The sequence below is a fragment of the Ylistrum balloti genome, unplaced genomic scaffold (assembly GCF_031769215.1).
Source record: "Ylistrum balloti isolate Yb309-2 unplaced genomic scaffold, AGI_CSIRO_Ybal_v1 Utg369846, whole genome shotgun sequence".
In the NCBI taxonomy this organism is placed as follows: Eukaryota; Metazoa; Mollusca; class Bivalvia; order Pectinida; family Pectinidae; genus Ylistrum; species Ylistrum balloti.
Genome location: NW_026782001.1, coordinates 1274588 through 1295977, shown reverse-complemented (window position 1 = coordinate 1295977; position 21390 = coordinate 1274588). Strand labels below are relative to the sequence as shown.

At 35.2% G+C, this 21390-nt stretch overlaps 2 protein-coding genes across 2 annotated transcripts; one reads left to right on the top strand and one right to left on the bottom strand.

The window, feature by feature from the left end:
* Positions 1 to 1815: 1815 nt before the first annotated feature.
* Positions 1816 to 6904, top strand: LOC132545415 (sulfotransferase 1C2-like). The gene is made up of 6 exons (XM_060209106.1): positions 1816 to 1852; positions 3375 to 3575; positions 3931 to 4251; positions 5047 to 5156; positions 5296 to 5467; positions 6795 to 6904. The coding sequence occupies exons 1-6, from the start codon at positions 1816 to 1818 to the stop codon at positions 6902 to 6904; spliced, it is 951 nt and encodes a 316-aa protein (XP_060065089.1).
* Positions 6905 to 8158: 1254 nt separating this feature from the next.
* On the bottom strand, positions 8159 to 20708 carry LOC132545422 (uncharacterized). Its single transcript, XM_060209111.1, has 11 exons — positions 20358 to 20708; positions 19577 to 19784; positions 18304 to 18422; positions 16091 to 16299; positions 14484 to 14655; positions 13525 to 13693; positions 12200 to 12297; positions 11026 to 11167; positions 9003 to 9085; positions 8504 to 8672; positions 8159 to 8265 (listed from the first exon to the last, which is right to left on the bottom strand). Exons 1-11 carry the CDS (start codon positions 20706 to 20708, stop codon positions 8159 to 8161), a joined length of 1827 nt encoding a protein of 608 aa, XP_060065094.1.
* Between the last annotated feature and the right edge of the window lie 682 nt (positions 20709 to 21390).

Here is a 21390-nt window from a genome sequence, read left to right as displayed (position 1 = left end):
GACGGAGGTGGAACTGCTGCCGCCATCATCGCACCATCTCGGATTTCGATATTTTTCTTTCTTTCCCGTCTTTTTCTCTCCGTGTTATTTTTTTCCAATTTTGATGTCACGCTTGACACTTTGCTCTATATGACACTAACTATGACGAGGAAGTTAGATATAACAAATGTTTACTCTCCGCATACATATGAACTAGAGATCAATGACCCCCGTACGTCAACTTAATCGTATCAAAGAAGGTCAGAGTGACAAAAAGTCATCCACTTCATGTTACGCAATAACAAGCGTAAACTCAAAGTACATATGACTTGGATATTTCATAACCTGTGGTGACTGTGACGCCAGACGCCTGATGCATCTGTAATAAAATCAACTGACCTGTGGACATTCTACATTACAAGTACCGTCAAGTTTTGTTTTGTTTTGATATTACATAAACGATCAAGGGTTACACTTAAAACACAACGAAATTTAATTCAAATATCGTCAGCAGGTGATACTTATCAGTGGTCATGTAAAATAGCATATAAAGTGTAACTTTCAATGGCTGACCTCATATCTAGAGTCATAGTTCTGCGGTGTCCTTTCTGGAAAGAGATATTGAAAAGACCGACTTATGGAATCTTGATTCATTCCTTATAGTTATCTAATCTGAACTCTTGACATCCGTCCTCATATGACCGTGTCTGTATATGCACTAAAGCTGTACATTATAACTGATCATATCTAATATAAAACATGTAATTTGTCAGAAAATCCTTATAATCGCGATAACAGATATTACAAAATTGTCTATTGTACGTCGATCTGATAGTCCACACGTTGAAACTGAATTTCCCAAAGATCCAGCTGATTGTGACATGCATCACTTTTTCATCATAATCAACGCTTAATAAACTGCTTTAATTCAACACGAAATAGGAAAATACTGTTTTTATTGAAAATTTTGCGCTATTTCAAATTTTGTATAAAAATAAAGTTAAATTTGTTATCATGTTATATAAGCTTCGTGCACCATAAAGAAGTTTATTATTGTACAAAACACATCGAAGTTCATATAAGTTTTTGCAGGCGCTTGTCGGCCATGAACGGCTACCAAATTTGTTAACATGAATGACCTTAATCAAGGTCACAGGGGTAGAATATTTTGAAATGATTTCCTCTCAATAAATAAAAGGCACAGGATGATGATATTGAACCAGGTGCATGCTGGGATAAAGTGCTACAAAGTTTTTTTTTCATATTATTGACCTTGACCTACTTTCAATTTAGAGTACGTATCAAGCAATTAATTAAACTGCCATCATACAACTGTTCGTCCTTCTAGGACTCGTCAGTAATAATACATCATACAGCTGCTTCGTCCTTCTCCGACTCGTCAGTGATGCTACATCATACAGCTGTTTCGTCCTTCTAGGACTCGTCAGTGATGATACACCATACAGCTGTTTCGTCCTTCTAGGGCCCGTCAGTGAAGAAAGTAGAGATTTCAAATATTTGTGTCACATCATCAATGATTTAACGAAATTCTTCAAGACACTCCATTAGATGGTGGTTTTCTTCTGTTACATAATATGGACATAGAGTTCACAATTGAGGACAACCTTACGCTAATGTATGCTTCTGCATAAACCAGGCATCTGGAATCATCTGACATTGAAAATTTAGAATAGAGGAGCATAATATACAGCTTTTTAGAGAAAGAATGAAATTGTTGATTTAACTGTCTTCCTGAATAGTTTCAATATCTATATCCACAGACATACATTTGACTGCACGTGGAAATAAATGTGACCTATACGTCAGTACTGTATCATGAGTTCTGTGAAGGTCAACGGGAAATACATTTGGGGTACGTATTTTTGTTCCATTCATTATGGAATTCGGCTTTAAACAAAGTTCATTCTGTGAGGTCATCTTGGCATTATATATCTATAAGAAAAGATGGTCATTTTATATGAAATTGGGAGTGTCTGTAACTCGGATAAAATCAGTCGTAAAGGCAGCACTTTAGAATTGAAGTTCTTATTGAAGTGAACAATATGATTATTAAATATATCAGTTTTGTAGAACTAACTTCAGATGGCGCTGATTAAGATCATGCTAAACGACTTACTGTAATCTGCTGAAAACGTATCTTTTATGCTTTTAATTTAAATTATTGTCTATTTTCTCAACTCTTTATTCATTAATTGAAAAAAAATTGTGTTCCCTTGCATTGTTTTCTACTTGATAAAAAATAAGGAAGTTCTGGGCGATCAAATTAGATACAGGCAAAATAAAAGTTTGGTTAATGTGAAAAAACATCGCTGTTGCTAAAGGCATTTTGAATACATTTCTAACTTCTTAAAGCGACTGCACAGTAGAACTATTTTTATATATATATATATATATATATATATCAAGTGCATCACCTTATGGACAGTGACAGTTTGTTTTCGCTGAAAAATGCACATAAAGAGGTTATTGTGTAATGATAAAAAGGAAAACATAATCTGTTGATCAACAGCCTGAATAGGGATTTTTTTTTTGTCATGTATGATAATGCATGCACGCAAAACACCGTCAAAAATGGCTTCCCACCTGAATCGGTCACAACAATGTTGGCGATTAATGTCACTTATTCCGTAATTCATAATTGACTCAGAGTTACCCAATAACATTTGCCACACACATAACAAAATCTGGTGCTGAAAAACAAGATTTTACTTACTATGTCACTTCTGTCGCTGTCATTTCTGTCTGCCAAGAGTCCTCTGTGAGCTCCTGATCTCTCATTACAATGCTGCAAGCTGTTTGTATTTTACAAAGTGAATTGCCTAGTTTTCAAAATTATTATGTAACGTTATCAACACTATATTTTAGAGTGGTTTCCCGAACCAATAAAAATGGTCAAGCTGGACATGGGGATGTGAATATCGGGATAGCATAGAATCGTAAATGTATGAAATATTTACAGTCAGTAACAAAATTGATGTTTTTACCGTGATTTCCCTTTACATCCATCTGCAAAATGAGCAAAATATTTTTTTTTAACTTTTCAAAATCCAAAATTGCTTTTTGTTTATCTTTATTTTGCAATTTGTAACGAGCAGTTCCTTACAAAGTTAACAAAACAGCTGTAATATCCATAATCGGATCCTAAAAATCAATGAAGTCATTCTCCAAGCGAGGATTCACGTAGTTCAAATTTGTTGTTTGTGGTCACGACTTGATCGCCACAAAATGTAGTTATCACGAAAATTATTATACTGAAAGTCATTTAATATTATGCCATGAATTATGCCATACTTGCGGTCAAACTTGGCATTTTGATACTTCCTCCGAATTAACTTTCTTCTCACATGAAATAATATCAAAATTGTATTTGATAGGTGATATAGCGGAGTCAGAGATAGTCAGACAGTATGACAGGAAAGGGCGCGAGGTGACATGCATCCAGATCAATGATATGTACCGCAGTTTGTACAACGTTAATGCTGGGCAGGTACCTGATCTAAGGGTAACTCTGAAACTCTTACAAGACATGCCCATGCGCGCGGATGACATCCTGATATGCGCTTACGTTAAAGCAGGTACCTGATATTAAAACATTGATTTGATGGTTATATTCCATCAACTATGTAAAAGATCATTTACAAACTAATTGGACATAGTGAAGTCGAATGATGAATTAGCTATACTCTTAACATAGTACAGTATATAGCTGTTTATACTAATTGGACATAGTGAAGTCGAATGATGAATTAGCTATAATGTTAACACAGTACAATATACAGCTGATTATACAACTTCTTATATAACTGTTTATACAACTGAATCGTCCTTTATAACAAGTGATAATTGGACCTGAATGTCGATTAATTCTTGATTTTGATGTTTTAATGTTTTTATTTTCTCTCATCAAACATATTTTCCATGTAATACTAGGTACACACTGGATGTGGGAAATAGTAAACATGCTTCTGAAGGGATCGGCAGAATACGACAAGACCGTCAAAGAGGAAAATATGCTCGATTTTCACTTTCCGTCAGAATTCGACGACCTCAAAAGCCCACGTGTTTTTAACTCACATTTCACGTGGCGCCATCTACCAAGAGAAGTCCACGAAAAGAAGTGCAAAATCATCTTTCTACAGAGAAATCCAAAAGATACTGCAGTGTCTTACTTCCATCACATGAAGAACATCGGAATATACGGTATCGAAGGTGACTGTGGGGATTTTATAGACCTGTTCATGAAGGGTAAAGGTGAGTAACATCAAAAAGGTGGGGAAAACTCGCAGACTGTCGAGTCTAATATAGTCTCAGAACTCTCCTGGAGTAGTCTTAGTCTGTTGTACATGTTGAACGTATGATGACTATTATGAGACTTTTGTTATAATTAATGAAATTTTACAGGTAAACATATAGTACAATATGGTTATTTCGCTTAGAAAATAATGAGATCCCTTCTTAATTGGAAAATACCTCAAAATGTAGTCTGGACTGATTTAACATTTTATCGGCTTGGAAAACTCGCAGATTGTCGAGTGTAATATAGTCTCAGAACTCTCCTGGAGTAGTCTTAGTCTGTTGTACATGTTGAACGTATGATAACTATTATGAGACTTTTGTTATAATTAATGAAATTTTACAGGTAAACATATAGTACAATATGGTTATTTCGCTTAGAAAATAATGAGATCCCTTCTTAATTGGAAAATACCTCAAAATGTAGTCTGGACTGATTTAACATTTTATCGGCTTGGAAAATGCACTTGCTGGCAACTGCAAAATGACACACGTCTATGTAGTTACATTACAGTACTAGGATATATAGTTATATTTTTACTGGTATTTTTAATTCTTGTAGCTTTGCAACAATTTAGGCCGAAGAAAGGCTATGTCGGTGGGTTATAGGGCAACCTCATAGCCTTCAAGTGACATAATTTGTATCAAATAAAGTCAATTTATCAAATACGTCTCAAAGACCTACCATCTAAGAGTTCAGTGGCAGTAACTCATGTGTTTTCCACAGAAGTTTGTGTGATGATATATTTATAGGGCCTGGGTACAAATGCTGGTTTGACTACACGCTTGAGTGGCAACAATTCAAAGAGGATACAGCACACCAAGTTCCAATATTGTCTCTAATGTATGAGGACCTCAAACGGGTACGTACATGTTAAATTGTTAAGGAAATCTCTCTCTTTGTTCTACTGCAGTCTTAATCAGAGAAAGTTAGAATAATATTCACATGTTTTAAAAGAACGGTTGGTAGCAATGAGTCAATTATGAAACAACACATTTCAGGACCCAGTTTCCCAGATACAAAAAGTAGCGGAATTCCTCAAGGTTCCAGTCGACACACAACTTATCGCCGCGATAGCAGAAAAATGTGAATTCAAAAACATGCAAAAAGCTGGGCATGACAAAAACGAAGTACATCAATCTATATCCAATTACCACATGTTCTACAGAAAAGGTAGGTTCACAATAGCTCGTGCCAAGCTAACACAGATAAGGCGGGGGATCTCATTATATACAGAAGTACGAAGATCTCACGTTTGGAAACCTAAAGTATAGTTATCGCAAATCATAAGTAGAAGTTTCATCGCAGGCTGGATACTTTAAGTGGCATGTGCTCTTCAAAATAGCAATATGACAGGAGGGTTGTTTTTTATCTATCTATAGATCTCAGTTTAGCTTTAAAAATATGTCACCTGACACAATACCGTGATAATTATTGAACATTTTCATACCTAACTACTAAAAAAAATATTGTCACTTTGTTGTACATTGGGGTATATAACGCGGAGAAGTTTCAAATTCTTCGAATCAAACAATGTGTTAATGAGTAAAGATGGATATGAATTAGCGTCAGATCCTTTGAACAACAGAAAGTATTTCGTTGAATAGGACATGTACAACATCAAGCTAGCCCTGTAGGAGGCGATTAAGTGTGAAATGTAGAATAGAAGCTTTTCTTCGTCTACTGAGAGGATATTGAGAGTATATCTACTACCCTTATTTTAACACCTGTCTACTCCTTTCGTGTTTTATCCACTCTTGGCGTTCCTCTTTACACTCATCCTCAAATGACTAAAGAAGTACTGCATGGCGGTAGCATGGTGTATATTTAAGCGGAATTCTTTCAGACATGATGTGTATAATTCTTTCTTTTCCTCCACCGATTGAGGGGGTCTATTGGTCTAAGGCTGGTCTGCTGGACTCCACTCCACATTTGAACGACAGAGAATGTCATTTTTCCACCTTTTTATTCCCTCGCGACTTATTGTTAAAGTGATATAGGGATGTCACCGTACTGTCATTGTCGCATGCAACGCCCGATTTGTCAGGCATATAGCGGCATCATTCTTGAATGAGTTTTGATACTTTACACACTTTCAGATAAATATTCCTTTAAATTTGAGGAGGCTAATTTGTAGAAATAAAACCAAGGAGACGATTACTATTTCAAGTAAATCCTTGTCTATAAAGGACCATAATATCTCGTTCAAGTTCCAGTGTCAGGGTTGTAGGGTCGTGGTCGGAAATGTAGGTATCGCAAAAACAACCGATTTTACAGTAGTATGTGGCGATTTGTTTTCTTTGGAACAAAACAGTGGAAGTATAAAATGAATTGTACTAACCGTACTTTTGGTCTAAGCGCTAATCGTGACTGGGAAAGGAATTACATCCTAAAAGTTATACCGGCAATAGTTTTTTGTGACGGTGCTAACGTTCAACATTCATATTGAGGATAGTATATGTATGTGGAGTTTTGTATACTTTGCTAACGTTTACTTCAGGTCAGATAGGAGACTGGAAAAACTGGTTTACGGTGACCCAGAGTGAAGAATTCGACGAACTAATGAAGCAAAGAATGGGAAAATGTAAAACGAAGTTTGTTTATGAATAGCTTAAAATGGTAATGTTATTAAGGTACGAGAGAGGTGTTGATGACTTTTTTGTTGGTACGTAAAAAGAACAATGAACAAATATTTACGTAGAATTCAGAGGAGTGAGAGTTGTATAAGTTGTCATGGACATCAGGTATTCGTTTGTGATGTTTGTTGTTTATGAGAATCAATATATCCGGGATGAAGTTGACACCAAATCCCCTAACAAAGAAATAACACGTTTCACTGTAAAATATTTAATCATAAAATGCACAAATATAATAATAACATTGTCATATTCAAACAAAACTGCTCTGATTCATGCAATGACATTGATTCATTCAGCAGGATTCCATGTAAACACATTCCAAAATACAAATCTTTAACCAATATACCATGTAATTGAATTTTTAAAAAATCAATTATAACATCTCCATGTTTATTAAACACGTATAAAACAATGATGAGTCCCAACATATTACATTATACAAACACCTGTGCATCTGGCGTAAGTTATGTATTGGTCAGCAAAGATTTTCATTCTTTGAATTGATTTACGGCCAGTTACTTCTGGAGTCATGTAGGGACAAGAATGTAATAGCTGGATATAAATAAGTTTATTGTGATTTTATGGATAATAATAAACAGAGTATTTTCTTGTTAATATTTATCGTTATAATTTCTATTGATATTAAATCTCCAATAATATCTGTGTATTGTTGTTTTTTAAGCTTTCATTTCGAATTACATAAAAAATAACAGTTCCCCTGTGTTTCGGGTCTTCAAATGTCTCATTCTAGTGAACTGAAATATGATGTTGATGTTAGGTTTGACATCACTGTGATAATGATGACGTTGGATATTCATGAACATTATGTTTCACTAATGACGTAATGTGTTACGCTAATCTAATAGTGCAAACTCCAAATACAATTTGTCTATGGCGACATTCAGATTGAGATTAGTAGCGGACTTCTAGTTGCCTTTAAGAGATATACAATTAATATCTATCATAATGATTTTTATCATTGTTAGTCATATTTTCCATTCTCCATTTTAAACACCAGAAGTTATGATGCTATTACTATCTAGATATTTAGAGGCATCCATGCATACTTTCCTGTTGTTTTGTCCTTGATTTTTTATTATTTGCCTGTTGTGTTTAGATCTCTAGTATAAAAACATTTTGAAATGAAAAAAATAACAATGATTTCCATAGGATAACCTGAGTATTTACATTTACAAACTAACACTTTTATTGCTTTATTTGACGTTCACAGACCCTTGAGCTGACGCCGGAGAATTTTGCCACTTGCGGTTTTAGGAATAGCATTCACAAACTTCACTCCCCCTCTCAGTCTTTTGTAATGTGTAACATTTTCTGCAATGAAGATAAGTACATTTTGTTACTAATACAAAACATTTCAAATGTTCTTTTTGGCTGTAAAATGATTATCAATATAACTGACCGGTTAATCCATAGTAACTACATCAAAGACATGGCATAATCCAGTTACTTTCATAAAATACTTCCCATGACCTTAATGTACAAGTGTTCTATCTAAAATAGAACCAAACAGATTATTCATCGATAGCAAAACACTTTAAACGGCTGTTACCTTCTACAAACTTAGTGACATCTCCCTCCTCGAGCTGGGTGTTGGGTTTGGTGACGACAAAGGCGCGAGGGATCTCGCCCACGTCCTCCCCGGCCTCTATTCCAATCACTGCAGCGTCTTGCACATTCGGATGTGTCAGTAATAATGCTTCTAACTCAGCTGGAGGGACCTGTGAAAGAAAACGTAATTTCGAGTGACTGTGTTGATGTGTGTTTGGTAGGTTTAACAGTTACGACATGTGTTACCATCTCCTTTAAGGGGAACCTTCAATTTTGGTTCCAAACATGGGCAGAACAATAAACTACAAAATAATCTGACGTAATTTGTAAATCCCTGCTGATACTAAGTTACCGGAAATTTTCACAAGGAAGTAAAATAATGCCTAGGTTAAATGTTCATGCGTAACGCAAAGGTTCTATTTCATATCCAACGCCTTCGTAAAAACTGATTTAATATGAATGCCTAATTACGTACCACGAGTAGAACAAACCATGTTTACCTGAAAGCCTTTATACTTGATAAGTTCTTTAAGTCGTTCTGTGATAGATATGTAGCCTTCGTGATCGTAGTGCCCAATGTCACCTGTAGGAGACATATTTAGAATGTATCATATCTATGCAAGCATAATCCGATGTGATGTCATATAAAGAAAACGCTACGTCATGAATCCAATGTGATGCAGCAAAACAACTGCCTCTTTAATTTTGTTTTTCACATTTTAATTATAACACCTGTCATAATGTTACTTTTCAAACTAAGCGATAACGTATCTTGAATTCTTTTCATTTCATGATATTTTCTGTGAACTTGAAATTTCTTTAATATTCTATACTTATAACAAAGCAAGTATGACATGAAATGACTGAACTGACCAAGAACAAAATATTTCTCGTTTTAGTTCATACTTGTCATAGGATTTACTGAAATCGAAGCTGAAGTTACTTCCCTTATTTGCAGTACAGTGTACATACATTAAACCGTCCCAGAAAAACACAATTTGCAAAATTGATATATACCACAGGCCACTGTAATATTAAAGACGTTTAACCTTTTTGAGTTCGTGCAGATTTTAACAATCTGATCTTTTATCTTGTTTCCTATCGCTACAACTTTGTTGGTGTCCTATAAAGCATTTAAAAAGAAAAGCTCTTAAAAACACTTTTATTTTGTTTTGAAACCAGATTAGATTGCCTTTATTATGTACATGTTTGAAAATGAAAGAATTCGAAACAGCTAAGAAAAATATTAAAATATGATCAAAATAAATTTTCACCATTTTTTTACAAAAAACATGAAACTCCATTATCGTAATGGTGAAATGTTGTGGAAAATCTCCCCATGGAAATTTGAAGCCAACACAGCGTCACTACATTTAAATACATTTCCTGCAAACAGAAGCATGACACTCAAACCAGCTCTCACAGTCACTCATTTAAACAAAACACAATGAGATTTATTCCTCATTAAGGCCAACTGTAAGGTATTGCCAATTGCATCTTCATCACAAGAAAGGGCAATATGAGTACGGATCAAATGCCCAGCTGATGTCTTTTTGCTCACATTTCTAATTTCGGATTTTTGTCCTATGAAATATGATATTGATTTTGTTTATGAATTCAAGAGGTTTTTCATGTTTTATATGAAAAAAAACTTCCAGCTTTCTTTTCTTTATAATTGTTATTAAGTTATATTAGTAAATTACAATAGCTGTAAGTACCTCCATATTAAGTTTCTGTGTTTATGAATTCGAGGACAAAATATACTTGAAAACGTTCAGGAATGGGAGGCGTCTTCTCCTTCATCAATCACACCAGCCATGTAAATCTTGGTCAATACAAGTAAGCAATGTCACTCTAAGAAATATATAATATCAAAGAAATGCAAATGCGTTTCCACCAGGAAATGGAATAATTCCCAATACCATTATGACAACCGTAAAACTTTCCCATGGTCTTAATCAACATGCATATACAGAAACACTATGTTGTGTGAAAGTTTGTCAATTGTCGATATTTGGACGAAATTTTGATAGTAGGTATAAGCCATTGAATATCGAATTAGCGACATGTTTATATATGTACTATAGGTCAAAAATACAAGGTTGTAGCCTTCCAGAAATTGAAAATTCACAACAATTTCCTTTCGTTGTAGGAAAAGAGTCCTTGTCTTGTCCTTGAATTCCAATATTTTTGGGTTAATACCTCGGGCATTGTTTTTCATTTACTGACAAGACATAATCAATATATATGAAAGCGAAAGTCAAGTACACCGCAAGGTCTTTGTGACTAGTTTTGATAAATTCAGCATAGTTTGAAATCAAAAACAAGATAGCCATCAGCGAAGCACAGCTTTCTCCCATAGGTATGACAAACGTATCTGTATGGTATGTTATTACCGTCGTGTTTTGAATTTTCTATGCACCATCAACTTTACCTTTGTGTTACCAGATGCAGTGTGACGTCACACATGACTGTATGATAATAGCTCCATGTAATGCGTTATATGAGTGACGTCAGACATACCTGTATGTAGCCAGTTGTCACGTATTGTACTTTCTGTGGCCTCTCGGTTGTTGAGATAACCTTTCATGACTTGAGGTCCCCGGACCAATAACTCGCCTGCCTCCCCAGGACCGAGACAAGCCCCGCTGTCAACATCTATTATCTAAAAGGAACATCATTTAAGAAATAGTACAAGTGCATCTGTGAAACTATATCTACAGCTTTGTTAGTATCATCGCAAAAGCTAAGGCCTGGAAGTGTATACAGATAATGTGTGACTATTGCCAGGCTCTGTTAAAATTTTATCACACCGACATGTAGTAATGTAGACAAAAACAACTAAAAATAGAATCTCAATTCAATCACAAATTCGTTGAAACTGTGGCAAAATAGGAAGAAACGAAAAATTAACGGGTTAAGTGTTACTGAGAAGTAAACGCTGTCTGCTTCCTCGACAACACTTGCCATGGAGTAATGTCACGTTCTCAAATTAGAACAAATGAATAATCTTGCGTACTAACTAGCATCAAACAAGCCAGCTTCATATCGCTCAAAGAAACAGAATATTTTTAATGAGATCATTATGATGTCGGCAAATATTAATCTTCATCACCCTGCATCTTCTCCCTAAAATATCGTCTGTGACGTGAAAAATTAAAAACAGGGAAATTAAAACCATCAATCTTATCATACAGCTTGATGTAAAGCTGTTTCCGAAATCGCATACAACATGATGGACTGATCGCCACAAGCATTTTGAGTAAAATCTACATCTTTAACATGTTATTGGGAACAGGCCCTAAAATATCGAATCAACTGCGACATGTAATAGAAAAGATGGATGATGCAATGATATGCTATTTACCTTCAAATCTGGAAACAACCTATAGAATTTTTGCAGATATGGAAAACGCTGGAGTTAAAGTTTTATCGGAAAAGAGAGACTGTGATAACACGGGGGAAATATTTATGTCAACTTTGACATCGATTTCTACATAAATAGTTTTCATATAAACATTGTACTATAGAACCTGGTCATCTTGTCAGGAGCAGACATATATGATACACTTAACGTACTAAATGCACTACGTGATGTATCATGATTATTACTATTTGTACAAAAAGTACTATCGTGACGAAGCATATTCCTAACAGCTCTGATGTAAACAGACTAATTTTGTAACTAATAACACACCTTTGCCTGCGTACTAGGCATCAGTTGTCCAATGGTTCCAAGTTTAGGTGGCACTTTGTCCATCAGGATAAGAGGACTTGTCTCTGTTAAGCCGTATGCTGAAACACAAATATATGTTTTCTGTTATTGTATAAAACTGTCAACCGTTGAATGATTACCATTTCCAAGAGGTCTTCTTATTTGGAATATTAATAGAAACCAGTCGTTCATTTCAAACCGCAGCACGATTTCTCCAGAAAACGAGAATTTGTTTTATTAGTTTAGGATTTTATGTGCACCGAATGTGCAATATTGTAAACATGACTCCTTAAGAAGTAGGAGTTATTAACACGTACTACGGAAGCTTGAACAATGATTCAGTCAGGAGATACTGAGAAATGTATTAACTTTTCTAATATAACATATGTACCTCACTGGGACGCGAGTCATTAGAGCAGCAGGGTCAACAACATCGTCTATAATTAGATTGTGTATATATGTTACAAGCCCAAAAATAGTTTGCACTTTTCAGATACCTCAGGTGTGTGGCGTGTGTACTCACAGTTACCATAGCTATTTATAATGTTATAGTGTAAGGTCAGCTGTCTGTGAAATTCCCTGATGATATTGTTTTGCCATTATATGTTTCAATTGCATTTTACATGTGAACAGAGAATATGAGTTTACAACTTACAACTTCCTCTTTTTCTTCGTCAAAACTTGAGGATTTGTCAAAATGAAACCTTTTTATTACTGGCCTCTTGTTCGAAAATGTTATAGAAGAAAAATTACAGATTGCATTTAAAGTGTTGTTAAAGTGTTACTTCCATCGTTATCTTATATGTTGTAGCTATAGCGATTAGAAACTCTTTAGGAATGGAGGCGATTTTAGACACATCATTGGCAAACAACACTCTCAACATTGTGATGTTTTTCCTCCTATGTCTCCGACTGCAGCAGAAAAGGTTCCTGTAAATTGATATTTTACCCCATGATCCCTCATTCATGAAAGAGCAAGAAGTGAGGAGTATGCGATAGAGTGTATCTGAGAGTTAGTTCAGTTAAGTCATTTTTTTATTATGAGAATATTTGTAGAAGTTGAAGACTGTTGAAATGTTTGATTATTCTTCTTTCTGGCGTATTTGCCGACTGTTAGTCAATTGTCCCCAAATCTTGTGGTAAATTGACGAAAATTGAGGCTTTTGTACTCTAGCACATCATATTCAAAAAAGGAAATACTTCCTCCTTTATCCCGTATTATACTGAAAGTTTGAGTGGTAGGCCTATTTGTAGTGCAAAAGTACTACAATGCACACGTCTTGTCAGTTATAATGACATGAATTTACCTTGTACAACGTGACAGTTAAGCCGAGAAGAGACTTCCTCTGTAAGGCCCTCCCCCAGAGGTGCAGCACCACACATAATCCTCCGAATACTGCTAACATCGTAGTTATTTACGAGAGGAGACTTGGCGAGAAAGAGCACGACAGGTGGCACTAAGTGAAGGAAGGAAGTCTGTTGTAAAAGTAAATACGATTAAAACGTTTAAATAATAAATCTGTAGATAAAGAAACGTTTATTTGAGCGTTAAGAATGACGAGTTCTGAAGCTGCTCGCTCACATAAAACGGGGATGCGGACTTTAACGTCGTTGTAAAGACGGTCAACCAAGACAAAAAGGCAAAGTGTCGAAGGAAGTAAAAAGTAATGTATAGGAGTTTATCGATAATAAAGTTTATAATGATAGTTTGGACAATTGAAAACGTCTAACACTCAAAAACATATTCTTTAACACTGACATGGATAGAGATAATGCCGATAAACCAGATATAAAATGTCTAAGATTTTAATGTTCCTGCTCCCTGCAAATCAATATCAATGCTTGACAGATACTAAATTTAGGAGCGTTATCTTAAATTATCTTCAGTTTTATTGTATTCGAACTTTATCAAAATTCATTAAGAGGCAGTTTTGTCTCCTCCTCATACCTCCATCCTTCATTAGTCACATAAGAGTCATGTAACTCAGTTCAATGTGATGTGACATGCTGTAATCTTATGGGTATTTTGTACATAGCCAATATCAAATTGTAGTTCATGTATTGTATTACTGGTAGCATGACAGTAGCTTGTCTGGTCGTAAAACCGATATCGTAAATGAAGATGCTAGAGTGATGACAGTGAATCAGGATGGGATGAACTTGTAAATATTATATTTCATCAACAAAACAGTTGCAAGTGAAAATAATTCGATTATTTCATATTTCATCTTAGCATATATGTACAAAGAATTGTAATCATAAATACCTTATGTTTTTGTATAACACCAAGAAATGTTTCGGGATCGAATTTAGGAAGAGTGACGAGTTTGACGCCTTGACAAACCGCTCCAAACTGAATCACTACCAAACCATAGATGTGGTAAAACGGAAGTATACCTATCAAAGACTCCCGGTTAGGGTCCAGATCCATCTGACCTCTACAAAAAACGTGGAATCAAATCATCTCACTGTTTTGAGTGTGGTCATTGGAGAAGGAAACCAGCTTTTTCTAATGGCAATGCGATAGGTTAAAATAAACGTGAAGAAAGTAAACCAGCAGTAAACTTTAAGTAAAAATTAGGCAATGTGTGTGGTCAATACTGTTTGTTTTCGGAAAAAAATCAAGAAAACACCAAATGCCAACGTAATCGTCATCCAAAATCAAATGCCATAAAACTAGGGCAAAATATAAACAAAAGAATTTTTACACAGAAACTCCTGCAGAGAGTACAAGGAGAATACAACTAGGTGTTCTGGAAGAGTAAGCGTCTTCTGCTTCATCACCGACACCCATCGTGTAAATCTTAGAAATGTCATGTTTTCAAATGAAAATATAGTATACAACAACGGAACCAACAGGCAAATTAACAAGCATCGAAACACGTCCAGCTTCATATCGCTAAAAGAAATCGGTTATTTCTCAACGAGGTCTCTATTATCCATTATTTTAATCAACCTTCATCTATTAAAACCCTTTGTTACAAGCTTATCCGTCAGTTGACGATTTCTTGCATGAAAATCGTACTAATGGGAACAGACCCTCAAATATCGTAACAACTGCGACATGTCATAATCATAGGTTGGGAAAACAGGATATTGCTTTCCAGAAATGCCTATTCACAATATGGAAATTGAAATCAACACGTTTTTCATTCAGTTTGGGGGAAATCTGTCCATGTTAGATGGCAGCTTATGTAGAAGAGTCTGTCGTGTCCTTGATTTTCATTTCTGTTGGGTTTATAGGATGGACGTGGTCAATATTTGAAATATCAAAACACTAATTTTAAAAATTATGCAGAATCAAGACATCCTCGTGCAATAACGAAGTGCATTTGTGTCATAACATCAATAGGATGAGTGAAGAGGAGGAAAAGAGAATCGGTAATTTGAACTCAGGTGGGTAGAGATACATTAATATACGTATGTAATGTCTTAGACTGTACGTAAAGATTTATCATAATAAAAATATATCATACTTTTACATAAAAGATTGTGTTTACATTCTAAAACAAATGCGAGTAATACACAAAACGGAATTATCAAAGCCTATTTTAATATAATTTATAATCGGTTGATGACAAAATTACATATATTTCGAAACAAGTAATAGAACAAAATATTGTATACGCCATCGTGATTTCTTTACATTGGTTTAGTTTCGTTTTAAATTATCCTATCTAAGATCTTGGGTTATAGAAACCTTCCACAATAGTATACCCATAACTCTAAAGTAACAGGGGAAAAGGGATTACTCTCTTGGTATCATATTGGCTTGGTGTTTGGAATCACTTCAAAGTAAAGCCTGAGAGTTAAAGTTAACATAAATATTTATTTTGCTAATTGATAGCCATGAAATCTGGATTAAACACTTACTTAATCATCTGTTCAATGTTTGCTATTATGTTTTTATGAGTCAGCATGACACCCTTAGGTAATCCCGTAGTCCCGCTGGAGTAGGGCAGAAACAAGACATCCTTATCTGGATCTATGTCTACGTTATCAGGAAACCCCTTTCCGTCATCCTCCAGTAAATCAGAAAATGGTATGCAACCTTCCGTTTGTCCGCCAATAGTGATAATCCACTACAATAAAAGGAAGTTTTGGTTTAAAATTAAGATTGTGTTTGAATCATCATGTCCAATATGGGTTAACTTTATGGAATGCGTGTATGCAATCAGTTATCAATGGCGGGCTTTCCAGCAATGCTAATTTTCCCATAGAGGTTGGCCTACAGATTTTTTCACACTTCGACACTATTTACCGATACATTGCCGATTGTCACAAAACAGATAAAAAATAACTAAACTAAAAATCTAAATACCAAAACCCTAAAACAGTAAGTATACCGCCGATATTATTAATGTTTTAAGCATTTTGTGAGAAAAATGACAACCTTTTGTGAACATATCGCATTTTGAATGTCTTCCATATTCAGTCCATTCAAAATTATTTACCACAAAAATAGCTTTATCTTTTACCCTTACCCTGCCCGAAGATTGAAACTTCACCATTTGTGAAAAATATTGATCTTTGACTTTGATTTTGGCAATGACTTGTTGAACGACAGTAGACTTAGGCGACCACTCTGTTACACCCCAAACCTTCATGTACACATGTGCTTTTCCTAATACATAGGACGGAGACTTTAAACATTTAATACAGTACCGCCCTTACAATGAAAGGTATATGTGTAGGTGCGGGTTGTAAAATTGTCTTTAGGAGAGACATAAAGATCATGATATCTGCTAGAAATATGAGACTTTCCCAGCACAGTTGGTTGTTTGATGTTTTAAACGCAGATAACAATAATTTTACTGATGATCAAGAGATTGGTATGTATGATAAGCGTTTTAAGAATTATCAGAAAAGAAAACCACAACCTGAAGGTTCAAACGCTGGTGTTTTTGATGATACGTGGCGAAACATTCCACTGTTATCCATAGAGGATCTATTTTATGGCCGATTTTCCCGCGCAAAATGCATGTTATTTATAAAGAGTTTCAATCAAAGCTCGACCATATTGCCCAAGAGAAATATTGACTTTCCAGCAACCTTCAAGATCAAAGGAACTCATCAATGATCTTTTGGAGATATCACATATGTAAAGTACAATGATTGGATACAGCATGATAACTCCGACGCCATTAATCCCATAAAGGATCATTATTGTCAGTGTCCAATTGGGTTATTAGTGAAGATGAAAGTCCCTTTGTACTAATAAACCAAGGGTAAACATCTTATTTCAGTTCAGTTAACAATTCTTAAATCTAAACAAGGTTTCCCCTTTCCAATTCTTTTCTTAAAAAAAAATTGGAATATTGTAAATCAATTTAATATATTTGCACAAAACTCCTGATTACTATTTTTGGGCAATTTATTTTATACCGTTTGAAGATGTTTGTAAGCATATAATTACGAATTAACTCCAATTGGAAGCTGTATTTTGACCTTCAGAAATTTTCGCTTAATGTAAAAAGAGCATGTTCTTGCACAAAATTTTATCTCGTGTTCCCAATGTCTTCGAAACTGTGACTTCTTGTTTTGCATATATGATATCTAACATGTTATTATCAGCATGGTCATGTCCAGTTTTCATACATATTTTTCTCGTTTTTGGCACAGAAAGGGTGCTATATTCTTGTGTATGTACATGTTTGGAATTAAATGCCTATTTATAAACGTACGATTTCAGAGGTTAGCAATTACACATCCACGTTGGTGTATTTGCTTCTTAAAATATTTTGAAACTTTTACAAATATAAAGTTCACAAAATCGCTCTTTTTTATATTGAAGAAGGATTTTTAAAAGTTTTAATAATGTCAAAATGGTACGTAATATTCCAAATTATACATTGATATGCTTGATATTTGTTTTGTTTTTCAGAGGTTGAACGTCCCAGCAGCAGCTAGGGTCTCATGAGACGTAATTCTGTCTCGCGATACGCTATAACAAGTGTCGTTCCTACATTATCATCGGTAGCATTATATAGTTTAACTCCTCTTTCGCTGGTGATAATTACACCCAGTTTGTGGTTTAAGTTACATTAACTGAAAGTGTATTAGAAATATGATGCGTTTCTACTAACTTTGACAGAGTTGGTCTGCTCCTTGGACGAGATGACTGCTTCTTTTGCTGTGGGTACCAACCCTGGCATAGTTACAATAGCCTTTGTCGTAGAATGACCTAGTTGTCGTGCCAACTCACCTGAAAATATGATGCAGATATGGAGAAAGCACAATGAAACTTACACAAACCTTACTAGCTGCTTTTGTATAAACACATGCTTTTTTTCTTCATTTGTTTTTCAATACATTTCAACTTTTCAATATTGGCAGTGTTCTGGTTGACAACACCTTTATCGCGCTTGGTGGTAAGATCTTCCAACAAACTATTAGCATACCTATGGTTACCACCTTCGCCCTCTGTTGGGCGGCTTGTTTTTGTTTTCATACAAGGCTGAATTTATTGAAGAGTTTCTTAATACAGGACACAAAGACCCTGCAAAGTTGTTTAAGTTTACCTATATCGATAACGTCTTGTCTTTAAATAGCAAGAAATTTATTGACTACATGCATCGTATATATCCACTATAACTGGAAATCAAAGATACTCTTCTACATCGGCTGCTTATCGTGGTCTTTTCCTACAATGAAACCGCATGGACAGCTTTCCAACATGCTGTATGATATACTTGATGATTTCAATTTCCCTATTGTGAATTTTCCATTTCTGGATAGCAATACCCCTCTATCTCCAACCTGTAGTATTTACATGCCACAGTTGATTTGACATTTAAGGGCCTGTTTCCATTATCACGATTTCAGTGCAAGAAGTCGTCAACTGACTGACAAACTCGTAACACAAGGGTTAAAATACTACAGGTTGACAAAAATTATGGGGAAGTTTTATGGCCACCATAGAGATCTCATCGAGAAATATTCTATTCCTTTGTGTGAGATGAAGCTGGATGTATTTGATGATCGTTAGTTTACCGATTGGTTTCTTTGTATACCTTGTTCTCATTGGAGAATGTGATAAAACTTACTTGGATTGACCTAGGTTTACATGGCTGGTGTCGTTGATGAAGAAAAATCACTCTTCCGCAACATTTGGTCTTATTCTTCAAGTACATTTACTTTTTCAGGAGTTTCCGTGTAAATATTTTGCCTTAGTTTTGTGGAATTTGAGTTTGGATTATGATTATGTTGTTCATATAGTACGTGGCAAGGAGTATTGGGGAAAAGACAAACTTCATGTCGCCAAATCACCGACGTTGATCGTGTGACAACGATAGGGCAACAATAGGAATCGTCACGGTGATGCGTAACGTAACCAACAATTCAACAACTTATACAAACCTGCTGTATATACGGGATTAGCGGTACTGATGACTAGTCCAAGGGCAGCACAAGCTAGAGTAATGACCGTGTATTCGGGAGAGTTACTACTGAACACAAGCACAGTGTCTCCCTGTCGCAATCCCAGTCGTCTAAGACCACTGGCAACACGGATGGCTGACTCTTTTACAGATGATGACGTGAACGACCGATTCGTCAAATAGTCCACCTGCGATTTTAAAAAACAATTGTTCATCTGCACTTACAACGTCTACAACAGAAAATATTCAGTGGCGGATAAAAACTCCATAAGGTACAAATAAAAGAGAATTAGAGTATTAACTTTCATAAATTACACCAATTAAATAATTTCTTAATTTTTAGTTATTTTTTTAAATTCTAGATTGAGATTTCACTTGACTTTAACAAAAGGGGGTCAGTAACGTATACTTAATGACACTTTGGTATCCTAAACAATCACTATCTTTTGGAACATGTGAAATAGAACATATGTATGACATGTTCTTGACCAAGTGTAAACAAGGTTTCCTACGTTTGATTAGAATAGCACAGAGTCATACGTATGCAAAATTGTTTGGAAATGTAGAATCTACGCTGTGCTTACTTGTATATATAAGATATAAATATCTACATTTGTGAAGGAAGCAATTGTTATATATTCTGTGCACGAAGCTATAAATTGTTGACGTTCATGAAACCATAGAAGACATGCATATAAGATCATCTGTATTTTACAAGTACATGTAAATCAAGGGCATATTGCGAAATGATAATCTCTCACCAACACTACTGCGTCCTTGTGCTGGTCCAGGTATTGGAAGACATACTCAGCGAAGGAACATGAAGGTATGGTTACATCTGGATAGGGACTATTTACAAGAGTACCTTCCGAAGACTGTTCTAAAATGGCATTTTGAACCACAGAGAGATGAAGCGACCGACTGACTGATATTTCTTGTCTTCTTCCTCCTCCTCTTTGTTGCTGGCATCCTATATTAGATGGTGAATTAGGTTGGTGAATATTCCCGTTTGATGAAAGGACATAGGCACGACTTAATACCTGTCTTTGAACCGATCGCTGTGAAATAATCGGACATCTCTTCAAAAGAGTTTTTATCACATAATTCGACATTTCAACACGTTCCAAATTTTTTCACGCTATTTCCATTGAATACCCCTGAAAAGAAATTAAATGTATATTGTGAAAATGACTAGATCAACCCTCGTATCTGAAGTTTATGATCTGTCACTAATAATAAAATCGATATCTAACACAGATCTCATACATTGCATGTTTTGCATATGTAACATAGAAAACAAACACTCGGGTGATTTCTTATATGGATATCGAACTGACGATGTAGCCCAGTTGTAACATATCATATCCCTTATCCCTGTTTTACCAACCTTACACCCGTTACTGCATTTAGGAGCAGTAACATTTTTCTATATCCCGTTTACATAAATATACTTAAAGTTTACGCAAGAAATATTGTCAGTGAGTCAAGATAAAAAAATCAGCTGCTGATCGACAGTCTGCGACCCACTAACATTTGTAACTTTCCTACTACTGGTGAACAATTATCTCGAGACACAAGCTATAGATAGGACAAAATAAGGTGTTAAGGAAGAGGCCTACATTTATTTCACATTCAAATTTTAAATGAGCACTCCACAGCATTACATAACTAAACGCATGTTTACTTATGTAATAATGTTAATGCGGTCTTCTATCGTTACCCTCCGGGAAAGATTACACAAACTATAGTTACCTTGAAGCGTATTCTTCTCCACTGCACCGTGATGTTTACACC

Excerpts from the sequence above, each read along its gene's own strand:
- LOC132545415 (XM_060209106.1), top strand. The coding sequence starts at position 1,816 with ATGAGTTCTGTGAAGGTCAACGGGAAATACATTTGGG. Across the intron at positions 5,157-5,295 it reads TGTATGAGGACCTCAAACGG|GACCCAGTTTCCCAGATACA; the intron begins GTACGTACATGT and ends AACACATTTCAG. Across the intron at positions 5,468-6,794 it reads CCACATGTTCTACAGAAAAG|GTCAGATAGGAGACTGGAAA; the intron begins GTAGGTTCACAA and ends CGTTTACTTCAG.
- LOC132545422 (XM_060209111.1), bottom strand. The coding sequence starts at position 20,708 with ATGTCGAATTATGTGATAAAAACTCTTTTGAAGAGATGTCCGATTATT. Across the intron at positions 12,298-13,524 it reads TAACTGTCACGTTGTACAAG|CATACGGCTTAACAGAGACA; the intron begins GTAAATTCATGT and ends TTTGTGTTTCAG. Across the intron at positions 8,266-8,503 it reads TGTCACTAAGTTTGTAGAAG|AAAATGTTACACATTACAAA; the intron begins GTAACAGCCGTT and ends TCTTCATTGCAG.